Source organism: Ascaphus truei, chromosome 9 (genome assembly GCF_040206685.1).
Source record: "Ascaphus truei isolate aAscTru1 chromosome 9, aAscTru1.hap1, whole genome shotgun sequence".
Classification (NCBI taxonomy): Eukaryota; Metazoa; Chordata; class Amphibia; order Anura; family Ascaphidae; genus Ascaphus; species Ascaphus truei.
The window spans coordinates 27603618-27621818 of NC_134491.1; the positions used below are offsets into that span (position 1 = coordinate 27603618).

The 18201-nt window shown below is 46.1% G+C and overlaps 1 protein-coding gene across 8 annotated transcripts in view; it reads right to left on the reverse strand.

Annotated features, from left to right (window-relative positions):
* The window catches only part of TULP1 (TUB like protein 1), a 53830-nt gene extending 36734 nt beyond the window's left edge, over nt 1–17096 (reverse strand). For 2 of the 8 annotated variants that reach the window (XM_075614089.1, XM_075614084.1), the window contains exons 1-4: nt 16685–17096; nt 15796–15844; nt 10980–11109; nt 10300–10524 (exon numbers count right to left, since the gene is read on the reverse strand). In XM_075614089.1, coding sequence (XP_075470204.1) covers nt 10300–10524; nt 10980–11109; nt 15796–15844; nt 16685–16788 — 508 coding nt within the window. In that variant the 5' untranslated portion in view covers nt 16789–17096. Of the gene's footprint in view, nt 1–10299; nt 10525–10979; nt 11110–14045; nt 14070–14148; nt 15361–15436; nt 15757–15795; nt 15845–16684 lie in introns of those variants that run through there. The other 6 variants (XM_075614085.1, XM_075614086.1, XM_075614087.1 and 3 more) reach the window with 6 other exon arrangements.
* Between the last annotated feature and the right edge of the window lie 1105 nt (nt 17097–18201).

Consider the following 18201-nt stretch of genomic DNA (forward strand, 5'->3'; position numbering starts at 1 on the left):
GAGGAACTGGGTTTCAGCAAAGGCAGGACAGCTAAATAGCTTAGATTTAAACCCCAGGACTTGGAATAGAGGCATGGTGACCTCAGACAGTACTAAGGGAGTGACCACAGATATGCTGATCTCTGGGGAATTAGCCTGGACAGAGAAATCAGGGGGACCCCCAGTCAGGATAATCATTGTAGGAAGAGCTTCAGAATCAGAAGGAGACTCATTACCTCTCAGAGTCTTAAAACTAGTAAGACACAATTCAGCGAAAAGGGAAACAGTGTGCAGGCTTTTTACTAATCTATATGAAAAAGCGTCACTTTTGGGAGAAAACCGTGCGTCAGCAAATATTCCTGGGAACACAATATGAACCCCAGGAGGGACATACAGACTACTGTATACTTTTAACCCTAAGCTTAAAGAGGAGAAGAACTCAGACAGTACACGGGGGTTAATCATAAGTGTACTGGTCTCTGAAGTAGGTATTTGGTAAGGAATGTCTGGGAAACCAGAAATTACTGCAGACTCCATAATGTGGGAACTATGCGCTGAAGCAGGAATCACCGCTATGTGGGCGACAGGCTGGTTCAGTGAAATACCCGGGAGAAGGAACTCTGCGACCAAGCTTAGGGAAAAACCTGACTCCTGACTACATTTATCATGAACCAGAACTTTAGCCGAAGTCTCCGGAGGCGAAACTGCGGAAACTTGAGCTGAAGCAGGGGATTTATAGCAAAAAATATCTAAGGACTCCGTACGGTTATGGGAATCACTCAATGCAACTACTGCTGTCTGACTTGTGGATTCATTCTCTGAGGCTAAAACGAAGGCATTAACTTGGAGGCAGCAAGAATTTACAGGGGTTAATGCAGACAATGCCTGAGAGTAGAACATAGGCAATCTTCTCTCTGTATTAGGAGAGACCAGGAATCTCTCCTCTGGAGCTAGGGGCGTAACCATGGCTGGCAGAGAACAGGGAATTATCAAAGGAGACTCAGAGAGCTGCCCCACAGGGGTTAATACAGAAATGACCCTGGGAACAGAACTTAGGGATTCTCTCTCTGACGGGGAAAGCGCACAGGACTGCCTAGCAGAGGTTAAAGCTGGAAAACCCTCAAGACCTAAAGAGAGAGATTCAGAGCTAGAAATAGGGGAACTAAGGGACTTATTCTCTGATAGTAGAACCTTAGTGTTAGTTAGTGAAACATATGTACTCTCCAGGGGAACCTCACAGGACTGATCGGCAGGGGTTAACGTAGACATATCATTAGTGTCAGGGAACCCGGGCATACAATCAGAGCTAGGGACTGTGGCAGTTACTACGTTAGGAGATATTGCTAATGGGTTCGTTTGGTCATCTCCCGGAGAGGGAGATACGTCCCCCGGTTTAGCGACAGGACTGGCAGCAGAGGAAAACTGCCAGGGGACGGCGTTAGCGGCCAGGGGGCGATCCTGTTTTAACAAGCAATCATCCAATACCACGGAAAGTACATGCAGCGTGTCGTGAGCGAGAGCCACCATGACGGAAGGGTCCGGGAGTACTAAAGGAATGTCCAATGATAAAGCCAGGGCATTGAGTGTACTACAGGCGTTGACCAGTTCCACAGGACTCACCTTATCCCCAGTTAAAGGGGAATCAGGGGAGAAAACACTGTTTTCACTGACCAGAACACTGGCCAGATACTGTTTTAAGTCTCTGAGGCAGTAAGCCTTACATACCAGATCATTACGGCATTTCTTTTGCAAGGGAGTTAAGCCCTCCGACATAAACGGATCTTCCATCAGGGGTATTATATCGCACAAATAATCATTCTCAAACTGGGACTGGTCTACAGACCGGGACAGGTTTTTAGGAAAAAACTAACCAACCCGCACCTCAGCGGGGTCCGAGTTTGTGAGGCCGAGCATACTGTCTCGGTTGTGCTCGCCACAAACCTGGGTCGGACCGCGAGGCTGAGGTGGGGTTGTAAAAGCACCGACCTTAGACCGCGCAGGCTGATCCGGATTGCGCAGTTCGTTGTCATATATCGCAGGATCAGGATAGGAGAAGACAGCGTCGTCGTTGTACAAGCCAGGGTCAGGACAGGAGACATCAGGATAAACATTGTTCAAGCAATAGTTCGGCAACATGTAGTCAGGAGAGCCCCGCTTCAGCTTAGGAGCGCGGGGTTGGCCTCTGCGCGTGCGGCGACCATGGCCCATGGTACTGGTCTCAGGAGGTGGAAGACAGACCAGATTTACACACCGCCTAGCTGCACGGTTAAACCAGTGCTACAGCGCAAGAGTCCTGAGCGGGCTAGGGAATCCTCTGTAGCAGCGCAGGAACCAGGACACGGCCTCTCTAGATTAGGGAAAGAGTAGGCCCCAGGAACCAGGAAGCTGTAGATACACAGGGAAACCTCCGCTTCAGTGCAGGAATCCAGGAGACTGAAGGACGCAGGGGCGAAACCTCCGCTTCAGTGCAGGAATCCAGGAGGCTGAAGGATGCAGGGACGAAACCTCTGCTTCAGCACAGGAGAACAGGAAGCTGAAGGACGCAGGACGGAACCTCCGCTTCAGCACAGAAGAACAAGCGGGAGCTTGAAGGAAGCTGAAGGACGCAGGGGGGAACCTCCGTATCAGCATAGGAGAACAAGCGGCTTGAAGGAAGCTGAAGGACGCAGGGCGAAACCTGGTGTCAGCATAGGAGAACAAGCGGCTTGAAGGAAGCTGAAGGACGCAGGGCGGAACCTGGTATCAGCATAGGAGAACAAGCGAGGGCTTGTGGCAGAACGATGGTGACATCCAGTAAGGACTATGCTCGGCAGGGAGCATTATGGGAAGACAGTACTTAAAGGCCAGCGGGCCAATCCCCGGAGGGGGGTGTGAAGGTACTGCTCCAATGAGTGAATGCAAGTCTAGGTTGCAGTGATAGGCTGCACAGCTGCAATAGATACCAGAGGGAGTGTGTATTGCTTTGGTGAGTGAATCCAGGCTGCAGCAAACATCAGGAGAGGTGCTCCAGGACTGCACAAGTCTGCAAGGTAAGGCAACCAGTAAACTGCAGAGCGGATTCCTTACAGTACCCCCCCCCCCCCTTCACGCGAGACCTCCGGGCGAACATGAGCACACATAGAGTTGGGGGACCGGGAATTGTTGCTGAACCGTCTAGGATTGGGGGTAGAGTCGTGGTCCAGAGACTCGTGGTTACTCCTTAGTGTACCCCCACCCCACAGTGAAAACTGCGGCCAGACAGGACCATCCATGGGTCTCGGAGACATCGAATTGTTCCTAAAGTTCTTTAGGTGAAAAGGGGATCTGCAAACGAGCAGTTCCTTGGTGAGTACAGTTCTAGGAAATGAGAGTGGTAGAAGAAACATCCTTGGTACATGGCTCGCCCCGCAAAATGACTTGGAAATCCAGGGCTGTGAAGAACCAGAGGGTTCCAGAACAGAAACGGCAGAAGAACCCCTACAGGAAGCCCAGTCTTTAATAAATGAACCGGAATCTAGGATCAGCGGCCCTGATAGTTGATCGAATACACCAGGAGGAACTTTGTAACAGAAAAAGTCTTGGCTGACCACTGTATGTTGGAATTTGCAAGGAATGTTTCCTCTAGAAGGCTCCCAGGTAATGGTTAGTAAGGGTATAGGCTGGTTGGAAGCATCTCCCGGTATTGGTATGGAAGGTGACAAGGCAAGCAGTAAACCAGGCATAGGGACCGAAATCTTGGGATACGTACAGAGTATTTCCAACTGAGAGGAAATAACAGGGGCAACCGAAAATTCCGAGGGACAAAACCATGGTTTGGCAAGGAGCAGAGAAGCAAACAACAGTAGAGCTCTCCAATACTGGGAAATCTTCATTGGAAGATAGTATTGTCAGTGAATCAGGAATAGACCTTGGGATTTTCATATCAGTATCTTGAGGGAAAAAAAGAGCCAGGGTAGTGGAGGGAGTGTGTATTGCTTTGGTGAGTGAATCCAGGCTGCAGCAAACATCAGGAGAGGTGCTCCAGGACTGCACAGGTCTGCAAGTTAAGGCAACCAGTAAACTGCGGAGCGGATTCCTTACACTGGCACACTGCAATGTGCAAACACTACACATACTTCATAAAGAGAGGCATTTTTAATGGAAGACAACTAAGAATCCATGATGTTGAGTCAGATAGCACTATGTTAACTGCAAGTGTTTATTACAATGGCACCATCATGGTCCAAGGCAGCGAGAGCAGTCTGCAGGAGTATCTTCCAGGTACTTAAAGTCCGGGCCAGAGTTGAAGAAAAGGAGCTTCCCTCAAATAAGAAAACAGTGTGACAGACAGCAAAGCAATACACATCAAAAATCCAGTCCCAATCAAAAACAGCCAGCAAAGACATCACACCAAGCTCCAGCACATCATATCCACCGCCAGCACTATCACAGACAGCCTGTCCCAGCTGGAGAGGAACTTCACACTATTCAAAGAAGACTTGACCACTGACCAGCTAAGGGAAGAAATTAGTCAAATAAAAAATGAAAACATGGCAAATATGCAGGAACTAAAAACTACTCTAATAACCCTGCAGCAGGACAACAAGCAGATCAGAGACGAACTGAGAAAACTCAAAGAGAAACATAAAATTATAGTGTCATCCAATAAGAAAGAAAACCCAGAGACTCCCATTGTAACACCAACACAACAAAAAAACCCATCAACAAAAACTTCCCAAGAGAGTGACTACCAGCTCACAATCACTGATAATCAGCACAGGCAGGAGTCAGTAATGCACTGTACAAAGCAAACCCCCAGCTCAGACACAGACAAAGCAAGAAGAAAGACAGACACAACTCCAACCACTGGTTTAACAATAAACACTACTGTCCCTAAAACAACTCAGAACAATGCACACTGTTATGGGGAAGGGGTTAACCAGGCTCATAATAAAGGTCAAGCCCACTTGGTTAACCCTGACCCGTGTGTTAGGGTCTCAGAATGTCAGCTCTTGGACCCAGATGTCGAAAATGTATTACTGCAACTGTATACTTATTTTGCGACATTAAAGAATTATGTGATTTTTGCCTTTACTGGGATGCTGGGATCAGGAGATTTCTAGGCTGTAAGTTTCAGGGTGGGTTTGGCTGAGAAAGTCTTTGCAGAATGTGTCTATGTAGCGGGGTTCCGGAGTTATGGGAAACCCCAACAGTTGTATCTGGAGATTGAGTGATATTTTCGGATACAGCTAAGCGCATTACTCCGCCAACCTCGGATTCTGGAAACGTTCTTACGACTCACAGCAAGAGTCCCTGCTGCAGCATCTTCCAGACAAGGTAAATGAGTATGAAGGGGTTAAAAGATATTTGCAGGTATACACAGAGTCCTTAGTATAGGAGGGGCTCCCCAGTATAGCAGAGGTACCCACATACATGCCCAAGGTATACTGAACCTAGTTTAGGGGTTATGGGACTGCTCCAGCTAGGTTATAAAGCTGAGCAGATTTTTAAAGTGTCTAAAAGTTTTAAAGTTATTTTCTCATGTGTGCCAAAAATGAGGCTCGTGATTGTAGGGAATATACACTCACTCCATTCCTGACACCAGAATAGGAACCCATAACTTTCAGCACACAGAAAACAGAACACAATATATTCTATTAAATGGGTATAGTTTAATGTGTATATATATTGATAACCTGTATATGAACTGAGGGCTTTCTAAGTCATGGATTCCAGAAAACCCAGCTGGCGACCAAGCTTGGTGCCTCTGTGTCTGTCCGGAGTCCTTACTTGAAAGGCTCAGGGATGCCAAGGTGTTAGAACAGGAGGGGCACTGCAGTTATACTTGAGTACCCGCATCCTGGCCTGACACAAGGCAAGCAAACACCATTTGCCAAAATCCAGACTCTGAGGAGCCGGAGCAGTGGTTGGGCTCAGTATGCAAAGAGGCGGAGGGGCCAAGTAAACCTATGCCCCCTTGTTACCTGAGAAAAGGTGCCCGCCCTTCTTTACAATACTGGCAAATCGGTGATTGTCTGGCAGGAGAATTCCCAGGCTCTGATAAGCTGTCCAGGTTAGTGTATGAGGGCCTGAAAGCTTAAGAGGGCCTGCAGCCAAGGGGGAGCGCAGATTCCAAGGAGATGCCAAGCGCCACACCAACAGCGGCGAAGTAACAGATGCCCAGGACTTTTTATGAGTAACTACCGGTCATTGGAAAGTGCTCTACAAAGGTGATCTGAAGGAATTTGGTTCCAGAAACGGATTTATCCGTTAGCCCCATCCCCAGTAAGTGTGTTAATCTTGAATTGTGTAACTTTGTGTGTCTGTCTTTTATAAGAAATAAATTACCATTTATTTTACCATCTTGTTTTGCTCAATCAAATGATCCCAGTTTAAAAAAGGTGTTGTAGAACCTGGTCTCCTGTGACACACACACGTTGAAAGCAACAGTGAGCACAACACAACAACTGGAACAGACACCAGGCAATACAACATAGACATAATAATACTCATTGACTCAAATGGAAAATACCTGAACAGCGATCGACTATTCCCAGGCAAATACGTAACCAAGATATACTGCCCGACAACACAGAGAGCCCTAGATATTCTAAATACACCAAACTTCAGAAACCTTGGAAACATCATCATCCACATACAGTAGGTACCAATGGCCTCCTAACCCAGCAGAGGCATCTTGTTGAGAACCTGACACGAGTAGCTCAGAGAGCAACACAACAATTTCCCACCACAAAGATAATCATGTCCAAAATGAAATATCCCTACTCCTACCATTCAAAACATCAACACAGAGTTGGCAAAAAGATGCACATCTCTCCCACATGTACACCTGGCTCAGTATGACTCCATCATACCCCAACACCTGTATGACCATGTGCACCTCAACCAGCAAGGCTTGCGCTATTTTGCAAAGGCCTTGAAGGATGTCACCTTGGAGAGAACAGCCAAATACCCCCTGCAAGACAGGACACTGCACCATGGACCCAGACTACACAGAACTCATGAGACACAGAGGTACCCACAGTGGCACCCACACAGACAGCAGCATTGGAACAACCACCCAGCATCACAGAACAGCATCACACCAACAACTTCCAGAACCAGCCCAGCTGCCAGCAATGAATGAAATGAAATCCGGGCCCTGCTCAGTACCATCTGCACCAGACTGATGTAAGTATGCAAAATTCTACCAACATCATTACCATAATGCAGAGAAAGAAAGAGAAGTACATAAATGCTAAGAATGAATGTACCCACGTTTATCAACAAAGACTAGTCACTGAAATCATGAAAAAAACAACAAAAAAAACCTTGCGAATTAGCTCACTGGAAGGTATAAGCTATCCAGGATGGGATCTTTTAAAATTAGCAGCTGGAACATTCAGGGCCTGAATGTTTTGGCTTTTGGCTCTAAACCACAAGATCCAGACGTCATAAACAAATTGACGAGCGTAGACATTTTTATCCTCCACGAAACATGGATCCAATCGGAGGAGATGTCTATCACACCTATGGGTTATAGGCAACTCCTAGTACCAGCCCAAAATACAAAAAGGTGTGAAACGAGGCCGCCAATCAGGAGGCATCATAATATGGTACAAGGAGGAGCTTAAAAGCCAAATAAACCCAATGAAGAAAGGAGATACCCACTTGTGGCTACAAATAAAAGGCTACATGTTCACCCATCAATATAACACATACCTATGTGTAGCATACATCCCCCCCCTCCGACTCCCCATACTACAAGCCAGACATCTGCAGACAGAGGCAATCCACTTTCAGACACTGGGCAAAGGGCTGATATGTGGAGACCTCAACGCAAGAACAGGCAGAGAACAGGACTACATATCTACAGATGGAAATAACTACATCTTTGAATATGACCCTTGCTGTCATAGCTCTGTGACAACCCAGAGAAACAGCTATGACAGCACAATAAACAAGAATGGTAAAGAGCTGTTGAACCTGTGTCGTGGTCTGGGACTGTACATTATTAATGGATGGACAAGGGCAGACTCCTTGGACAGATACACATACAGCTCAGTGCTGGGCATAGTGGATTACACAATCATCAATACTGACCCACAAGCTACAGTACCGACCAAGTTTAATCTAAAACGGCTAGAGCCGCAAGCTGCGAGGTTTCCCGGCTTTGATGGAGAATCCCCTCAGCGTGCCGCGCGTCACCGATGCGCGGTCACGCTTCATTGGGAGCGTGCGCGCACGGCGTGCATGCCCAGGGCTCCCCGAAGGGAGCCCTGGTGTCCCACGATGTGGGGGATGCGGTGGGGGGCTCCGGGGGACCTGGCAGACCTGGAGAGGGGAGGGGGAAGCCCCGATCGGAGGACCGATCCTCCGAGGCTCCGGCGCGCGCGGGACACCTCGGCGCGCGCCCGAGATCTGCTGCGGCCGAGACCGGGTAAGTGTTAGACTTAGCTCGGCCGCAGCTGTATCAGTGCTTTCATAGTTACACCAGCATCACCTCTATCAGACCACAATCAATTAAGCTTGCGTTTACTGATCTGTGTAGCTGGTTGATTTCAAGTGCTGGTTGTATTAAGTGTGCAGTTAGAACTAAAAGGAAAGAAAGGGGAAGTGCTGTGTATACTAGTGTATAATAGCAGTGGTGGCTAAATTTGGGGAGTGTGCAGTGGGTTAATTTATTTTCAACATCTGTGGAAATTGCAAGCTGTGTGGCTGGATCATTTCAAGTGCTGGTTGTATTAAGTGTGCAGTTAGAACTAAAAGCAGTTTGAACAAGGAAGGAGTTAAACAAGGTATAGTACTGTATATTGCAGTACAGTTTATTGTTAGTTCTTATACACTTCATAGTTGCTACAATGAGCAGGATTTAAGATGCCACTCAATGCACATCTTGCCACATGTACTGTATGTGCACTTGGAGCAGCTGTTCCAAGGAGCATACCGCTGTGAGAAGTGTGAGCAGGTGGTCTCTTTAGAGTCAGAGATTGCTGATCTGAAGAGAAAACTTGCAATATTGAGGGACATTGACAATCTTGAAAGGAGTTTATTGCTCACTGAGCAGGCCCTTGCTTCAACTAGTGGTGCAGATGGTGGCGCTCTTAGTGAGGAGCAGGTAGGTAGCTGTGTAACAGTTAGAAGGGGAAGCGGGGGCAATAGAGAGAAGCAGGCCAGTTCTTAGCTGAGCCATCCCAATAGATTTGCCTTGTTAAGTGAAGATATTGGGAGTGTCTTGGCAGAAATGGCAAGGCTGGGGGAGACTGATTCCTCTAACAGCCAGGGGAATAGTTCCTCCAGCAAAGAGCAGACTCCGGATGCTCAGATACCAAGGCAGATTGTGGTGGTAGGGGACTCAATTATTAGGAAGGTAGATAGGACAACTTGTCCTCTCACGCCAAGAACAAAACCCCACACAGATCAACAGCCTGCCAAAAAAACAAATCAACTCAATCGCCAGCGATATGACGGAGCAGTATATGACTTTGTGGGAAAATGATATCCAGCGCTCAAAGAAGCTGGAGACCTACCACAGCCTACAGAGAGAATACACTCTGGCACCCTACCTACTGAAGGTAAAAGACCCAAAGCAGTGACAGACCTTGGGCCAGTACAGAATGAGTGTCCACAGCCTGGAAATAGAAACAGGCAGACACAGACAGAACTGGAAGTCCTGAGAGATGAGACCTTGCCAGCGATGTGAGCTAGGATTGGTAGAACACACTGTGTGCTGCGTTGCACACAATACTCTGAAGTGAGAGAGAGAGAGAGAGAGAGAGAGAGAGAGAGAGAGAGAGAGAGAGAGAGAGAGAGAGAGAGAGAGAGAGAGAGAGAAAGCAAGTTAGAGAAGGAAAAGGAGGACCAGGGAAGAAAGAGGAGAGGGATGAGGAGATAGAGAAAGAAGCAGAGGAAAAAAGGAGAGAAAGGTGGAGTGATAAAGTTAGGGTGAGTGGAAGGGAGGGACAGAATCAAGGAAGGACATGGAATGAAAGAAGAAGGTAGTGAAGCTTAGGATGAGGGGAATAGAGAAGGGAATGGAGAAATTAAAGGAGGAGTGGAGGGAGTGAGGAGTTACAAGATAAAGTGAGGTGTGGCGGTTGAAAGGAAGGAGCAAAGTAACAGAGAGAGGGGTAGAGTGAAAGAAAAGAAATAAATAAAAAAGAGCGAGGGAAGTAAAGGAGGAGAGAGAGAGAATGAAAAGAGAAGCCTCTAACATGAATTCATCTTGTGAAAGACGCTGGGATTTTTCACTGTCATCTTCAGTCCTTGAACATGCTGAGCTGAGGTACAAAAGCATCATCTCAACCCCTCTCAGTCCAGCATTAGCAGTCATTAACCCTCCAGTGTCATGGAGCCTCTTACCCAGTCTCTGCTTGGTGAGTTTGGTGACACTAAAGTGTGACTGTGCTGGGCCCTTCTTTCCTCTTGTGGCCTCTTTGGTCTTGGGCGTGGCTTCTTCGCTCTTGGGCGTAGCCTCTTTGCTTTTGGATGTGGCATCTTTGGTCTTGGATGTGGCACATTTGGGCTTGGACTTAGCCTCTTTCCCCTGGGTATCTTCTCCCTTCTTCTTTTTCATTTTCTTGGTGACTAAGGAAGAACAGAAGACAGGTAAGCGGGCAGATAGAGGTAGGCCCTGCTGGATTGTAGTCACCACCACTAGTGGCCTTCCTGTAGTCCATTACAACAGACCATGGGAAGGCCACCTGTGATGGTGATGACCTCCTCCCTCTCTACAACTACTTATCTTTACACTCTACTTCTTTCTGCTGCTCTATCCCATCCCACTCCCCATTTCTCTCAAGCTCTCTCACACTGGAGCTGGTTTTCCTGGGTCCTGCTCCTCTTCTCCCTCCCCCCCCCTACTGTACCTTCTTCTCTCTAAGATCATTAACTGATTCTTTTGGGTCCTGCTCCTTTCTCTCTCCCTCCTCTTCCACCCACCTGGTCACTCTCCCCTTCTCCCACCCTTCATGTCTATCTACCCTTCCCACTCTCTCTGACCCTGAGTTGGCTCTTCTATGTTCTGCTCCTCTCTCCCTTACCCTGAGCTGGCTCTCCTTGGCCCAGCTCCTCTCCTCTTTTTCCTCTTAATTTCTTGTTCTCAGCCTCAGTTTGAGTCTTTGGTTCTGTTCCTTCTAATTTCTTCTTCTGTTTCCGTCCATGAATCAGCATCTGGAGGATAGAAAAACACTATATATATAAAGAGAGAGAGAGAGATGTATGTATGAGAGTTATGAGTGTATGTATATATATATATATATATATATATGTGTGTGTGTGTATAAAATAGAGATTGATAGATATATATAAAACAAATGTAACCCCTCTACTTTTAGCACTCAGCTGAGACCTCCGTCCCTTGTCACTTCCTGGCCACATGTGGCCTACGGTCAGATGGCAGGAATAATGAAAACACAATATGGGTAATTCAACTAGTTTCCTACACACTTAATAACTCAGGTACCTTGTGATCCTCAGCAGAGGATCACTACACACTGTACACACTTTAAGCACAATCTCCAAATAGCACTGTGCGGGTGTGAGTCAGTGCCATTGGTGTAGTAGCCACCCAATCCTGAGTATGTTGTACTGAAACTGTTGCAGGCCTGTTCTTCAGAAAGGTGCTCGGTACCACTGTGTCTTTATAGCCGTTGAGGGTCCCCTCCAGCGGCGCATGATCTCTTTACAACTCTGGAACTATAGCTCTCAGCTCCTGCCACCACGTGCACATGTGGACTCTCTCTCCAGACCTCAAACAAACCTGCTGTACTCATGAAATGAGTAAGGGTCATTTAGTTAAACCATTTGGCCAAAGGGTTTGACTAAATGCTTATTACTCAGGAGAATACTGACATTGAGGTATTTAACTATATATTTTGTCACATTGGATGTAGCATTGGGTATTTTGTCTTTTCATGTGCTAATAACGCCATGAATTTCATCTATCCATTATTCTGACGGACGAGCGTGGCTGGTGAGCAACATTCCAAGAAGCCACGAATCACCTTCGACAGGGGCGTACTGAACTACAACTTCCTCAGACTGGTGTCCGGTAATGAGCACTTCTGTGCTTTCTATGCGCTTTTATCTTGGAAACATTGTGAGTGAGCAATTGTGAAACCTTCTTTAGCTTAAAAAATTTGTATTAAAGAATTTTACATTGTGGAGCGGGCACTTTTAATCTTTGTCGATGTGGTCCGTCCTTCAAGAAGCTGCGCAAGACTCCTCCACTTTGGATCACAAGTTGGTTATTTCTAACCTGGTTTGCCCTTTATACTGGACACTAATTGACTCTTGACCTTGATGTGTGTATATACAATACACACACACACACACACACACACACACACACACAATATATATATATCCCAAAAAGAAATCAAGAAACAGGTGCACCTCGCTGAAGAAAGTCCTCTCTGGACCGAAACGTTGGATTGTGTGTGCCATCTATTCCTAATACAGGTTTTTTGCACTTTACCACTGATTACCGGAGTGCCAGCTGCCTTCCTGATATAAAATAAAATAATAGGTAGTCATCCTACCAGGCACTGACCCCACAGCGCAGAAAAAGAAATACCGAGGAACAAGATCAGGGAAACGTAAGCAAGGAAAGAGAACAGAGTAATGGATGGTACAGCAGAAAGTCACTGTATTTTTAATAAGCCTGGGTTAAAGTGCACAGCTAGTGAACTTACTCAGACAGTTGTTTATTGATTAAAACAATTTGAAACACTTTCCTGGGGCGTAACCCTCTTCCACCAGGCTCCCTTCAAGCTCATGGACAAGAGTATTCTCAGCTCCCAGACATCGAAGATAGCTCCAGCACCTGATGGACTGGAAAGGAAATGGTCCAGACCAGAGATCTTGAAAAGCAGTTAAAAAATATTCACTCCCCATGCCTCCTCCTAAAGGATTTTCACAGAGCCTATTCCGACAAGTCATGTCCATGGTGCCTGGAAGACACCCTGTGAGGAGGAAGGTACTGTCAGGCCCAATGGGATCACAATCCATGACCTCTACTATTAAGGGCAGAAACTCTGGCAGTGAGCTTGATCTGTTGCTGGATAGCTCCATTGCCTCAGTATACCTTTGAGCTGTACTTCTCACTGCCCCACATACCTGTTGTGAACCAGCCTCATGAACACACACCCTGGCTTCCTATATAAACTGACCCATTCCACTTCCAGGTTGCCAGGTCCATGTGCGTCTGTCTGTCATACCTTATATGCCTGATGTGCCTTCTGTCTGACCACACTTATGAACTCTGCCTGCCCTGACCCCTGCCCTGACCCCGCCTGACTATGCTCGTACACTCAGCCTGCCCTGACCCCGGTCAGCCTAACCACGTTTCCCTGCCTGCCGCCTTCCCTGACCTCAGCATGCCTGATCTTTGCTTCTGCCACATCTATTATGCTGTGTTTGCCGATCCTGCCCGACAACAACTCTGACATTCAGCCTGTCTCGATGGCCATGCTCCAGGCTTAGTCCAGTTCCGCCTGCTCCAGACATCAGGATTCACCCTCTGTCTTTGAGCCTGGCATTATCGTGCCTAACATACAGTATACTGTAGTGCCGACGAGTATTCTAAAACAAATCTGGGGCAATCACCAACAAGACCCAGATACATGCTGGGTACATGCTACAACATTTCGGTGACATTTCTGCAGACAGACTAATGGCCCATCGGATTAACAGCGGGGGTCCCTGGCAGTCCCATTCAAACTGAATGGGACTGCCAGGGACCCCAGCTGTGTTAATCCGATGGGCCATTAGTCTCTGCAGAAATGTCACCGAAATGTTGCAGCATGTACCCAGCATGTACCCCGCATGTACCTGGTTCTTGTTGGTGATAGCCCCAGATTTTCCAAGGCAAGTTTAAGGCAAGTTTTAGAATACTCGTCGGCGCGCCTGTATGTGTGTGAATGTATGTATGTGGTTATATACTGTATGTGTATATGTATATTTCTGTGTGTGTGTGTGTGTGTGTATGTACTGTATGTGCCTGCGTCCGTGCATATATGTGTGACTGTATCACAGTGTGTATACATTAGATACAGTATGTGTACCTGTGTTATATGGTGCGTATACAGTATATACAGTGTGGTTACCTGTTTCATGATATGTATACAGTATATAATTGCACCTTTATCATTGTGTGTATACAGTATATATAAATATACACACACACACCTGTATCATGGTCAGACTTACCCATAAGATGTACCAGGGACATGCAGCAAGAGAATGTAGAGAAGGTTGTTAAACTGTCACTATCCATCTATACTGTCAGCTCCCCGCACAGGGTGACAGACAGAAGGGAGCAGTGGGACATGGAGTCATTCCCTGCCCCTCAGTGTGACACACTGACACAAACAGAAGGGAGCTGCTATTGGATATGGATTCTGTCCTTCCGCCCGCAGGGTGACACAGTGACACAGACGAAGAGAGCTATGGGACATGGAGTCTGTCCATCCGCCTGCAGGGTAACACAGTGACACAGACAGAAGGGAGCTACTGTATGGGACATGGAGTCTGTCCTTCTGCCTGCAGGGTGACACAGTGACACAAACAGAAGGGAGCTACAGCATGAGACATAGAGTCTGTTGCTCCCTCTGCAGGGTAACACAATGATGCAGAAAGAAGTGAGCTAGGGGAGATAGATTCTGCCCCCCTGGTTAACCCTAACACTCCCCCGAACCACCACTACATAACTAGGACTAGTACTAATCCTAACTAGTACTGCACACCAAAGCTGACACACACGCACACACACACACACACACACACACACACACACACACACACACACACACACACACACACACACACACACACACACACACACACACACACACACACACACTGTAAAAGCCACTACTAACCCAGAGGTCCAGTAATAACCATACACCCAGAATAAGCAACACTTAACCCAGTCCTTATCCTAACCCTAATTAACTAGCACCACCCACTGAAACATTGAGACCCAATGCAATCAGCACTTAACACAAACACCTGCTTTGGAATATATATAATTAACCCCCTAAGCGTCCAGTAATGATTTTACTAATAACTAGTACTAGCCATCAAAGCTGACCTAGTATAATCAACCCTAACCAGGTCCATTACTGGTCCTACCCCTATCATCCACAGAAACCATACATCCAGAACTTGATCCTAAACAATTCGGATTCTAACACCAACAACTACTAACCAATATTGTTTCTAACCCGAACTATTACTAACCAGAACTGATCTTATCCCTAACTAGTACCATCCTCCAAAAATCTGACATACACCCAATACAACCACAACAACCCTAACCAGTACTTATCTTAACCTTAACAAATACTAACCAGTACTGGTTAGTATTATACCAGTTCAGTACTCTGAAACCTGAAACCCTACTGTACATAACATACCCTGATGCTTTATTATCCCAACCACAGCTGCCTCCCCCACAGCTGCTTGTATCCCTTCTCACTGCCCCCACACTCCTCACCTTATCGCTGGCCATGGTCCCCCAAGTTCCTTGTCACATGACACCTGGATCCTCACAATTCGGAAATATTGTTATTTAGAGAGCAGAGCATCAGGTCCTTGACGTGGAGCACTCAAACATGCTAATTACAGATTATCCTGGGTCACTAATCCTTCTTTGACCATCTGTCACTGTCTCACCAGCAGGAGATGAGGGGGGAGGTAACAGTGATGTGATGACAGAAGCAGATACACAATGATCATATGATGTCATAAGGAGACAGACAACAGAAAATGTACAGGCAGGTGACACATTGTGATGTCAGAGGCAGACAGGCATCATAAGGTGCTGTCATAAGAACATGTCAGCATGTAAATTACCTGGAGTCTGACAAATAGGTCATTTCGAGAATTATCTTCTTCCAAGGACCTGAAACAGAGAAATATATATATATATATATACACACACACACACACACACACACACACACACACACACACACACACACACACACATACACACATGCACACATACACACATGCACTCCATATAACAAATCCCATTATCTCTTCTTATTGCTATACAAAACCATTTCCTGCAGCCCCTCCTATTGCCCAATATAACCGCTCCCTATAAACCTGCCTCTTGTTCCCTATAACTCCTCCTATCACTCCATATAACCGCTCTCTATAACTTGTCATATTATCACTCCCATTAACTCCTCATATTTGCTATAAAAGACCAATTCCTATAACTCCTCCTATTGCCTAATATAACCGCTCAGTATAACCCATCCTCTTGCTCAATATAACTGCTCCCTATAACGTATTCTATTGCTCCACATAAACACTCCCTATAACTCCTCCACTTGCTCAGTATACAGTAACCGATCCCTATAACCCCTTCACTTGCTTCAAATAACCTCTCTATTGCCCCATGTAGCAGCTACTTTCAACTCCTTCTTTCGCCCCAGATTACTGCGCTCTATAACTCCTCCTATCGCTCGATAAAACAACTCCATAAAACTCCTCCACTTGCTCCATAGAACTGCTCCCTGTAGTGCCTCCTACTACTCCCCATTACTGCTCTCTATGGCTCTGCCTCCTACTCTATATAACTGCTCAAAGACTCCTCCTAATGCCCCATATAACTGCTCCAAATAACCCCCTCTTATTGCTCCATATAACTGCTCCCTATGACTCTTAATACCCCATATAACCACACCCCATAACTCCTCCTAGTTCCCCATATAACTACCCCCTCACTCACTTGTCTGATAGACACATCTCCTGTAAGATTTCTGAGTTTAGTGGCATCTCTGGGACAGCACTGTAGGTGTGCACACTCTCGCTGGTCCTCTCTTGCCTCCACATGCACTTTCTCTCTCTCTCCTTTGCCTTTTTCAATCCTATGTACCACTATTCCATCTCACACCCCTCAATCCCCTCTCCCCCTCACATCCAACATCTTACTGCACCTTCTCTCTCTCCTCACACCACACCTGATCTTCTAACGTCTCTCTGTCTCTCCCCCTTCTGTATCTCTGATCTTGCAGTCTCTCCCTCTCTCTGAACTTAGTGTTTCTCTGCACTCCCTCTCCTACATTCCCATTCTAGCTCTTCCGCTGCCTCATCCAACCTCACTACCCACTCCCGCTGTCTCCTCTGCCTCTCTCCCTGCTCTTGCGCACATACAATGTAACTAAAGCAATGGGAGGATCCATCTATAAAGTTCCCAGTAATAGGATTTAAATGTCAGATCCTCTCAGCATTCTGGAAAAAAATGAATTAAGCAGATGTCACTTTAATTATAAGGATCCTGAGACCCTCTTACTCTTCAATCTCCCCTCTTAATGTCACACTCTACTACATTACCTTCTACCTCACACTTCATTTTCATCATCATCATCATCATGATCATCATCATTTATTTTTTCTGTAAATACAGGCCTCCATATAGGGGGCATTGCAATATTTTACAGTCAGTTTGAAAACAACTACAATTAAATACAATTATTTTGTTACACGAGACAGGCAGAAAAAGCCAGAATTATAATATTACGTGGTTGCATTAAATGAAAAAGAGGTTATACATTCCGTTTACAGACATTTCATGGACAGAAATATGATTATGGGCATAAGTAAAATTTATAGACAGGATTAAAATTGTCATAAACATATAAGGAGCCAGAGGTTCTCCGAAGAAGATCCCAGTTTACTGCACAACAAGACTGAAAATAATTAGGGTTCAAATACCCAACCAAGATAAGGTAGAATAGGCTCTAAAGGGTACAATTAAGTAACCGCTCCCAGCACTGTGGGAGGACAATTACCACTAAAAATGCCCGTAGGCAGAAAACAATAAATACTTTAATGTTAAGCAAAATTCGGCGCAGTAACACATACTCAAAACTACTATAAAAACACTTAAAACACATATATCGGGTGGTGAAGGGTTCAGGGATATCTAGGGTTAAATCCAGAATAATAAAGTATGTATCCCCTAGCCAAATCACTGTTGTTTATATGAGACAGTATTGGGAAAATAAGGGTTAATTAGCATAAGGCAATAGTCTCTCTTGTCTCAAGATAGGGTGCTGGTATGGGTAGAGCTGATAGGATGAGTGCTGTAAATACCTTAGTGAAGATATAGCAATCAAAGTGGACAGTATATAAACAGCATAGGGTGCAGTGCATCAAATTGTAGTATATCAATCAATACTAGGTCCTGTGTGTAGTATATCACACACTCAGACCACAGTAGGCGTCCAGTAGGAACAGGCAAAA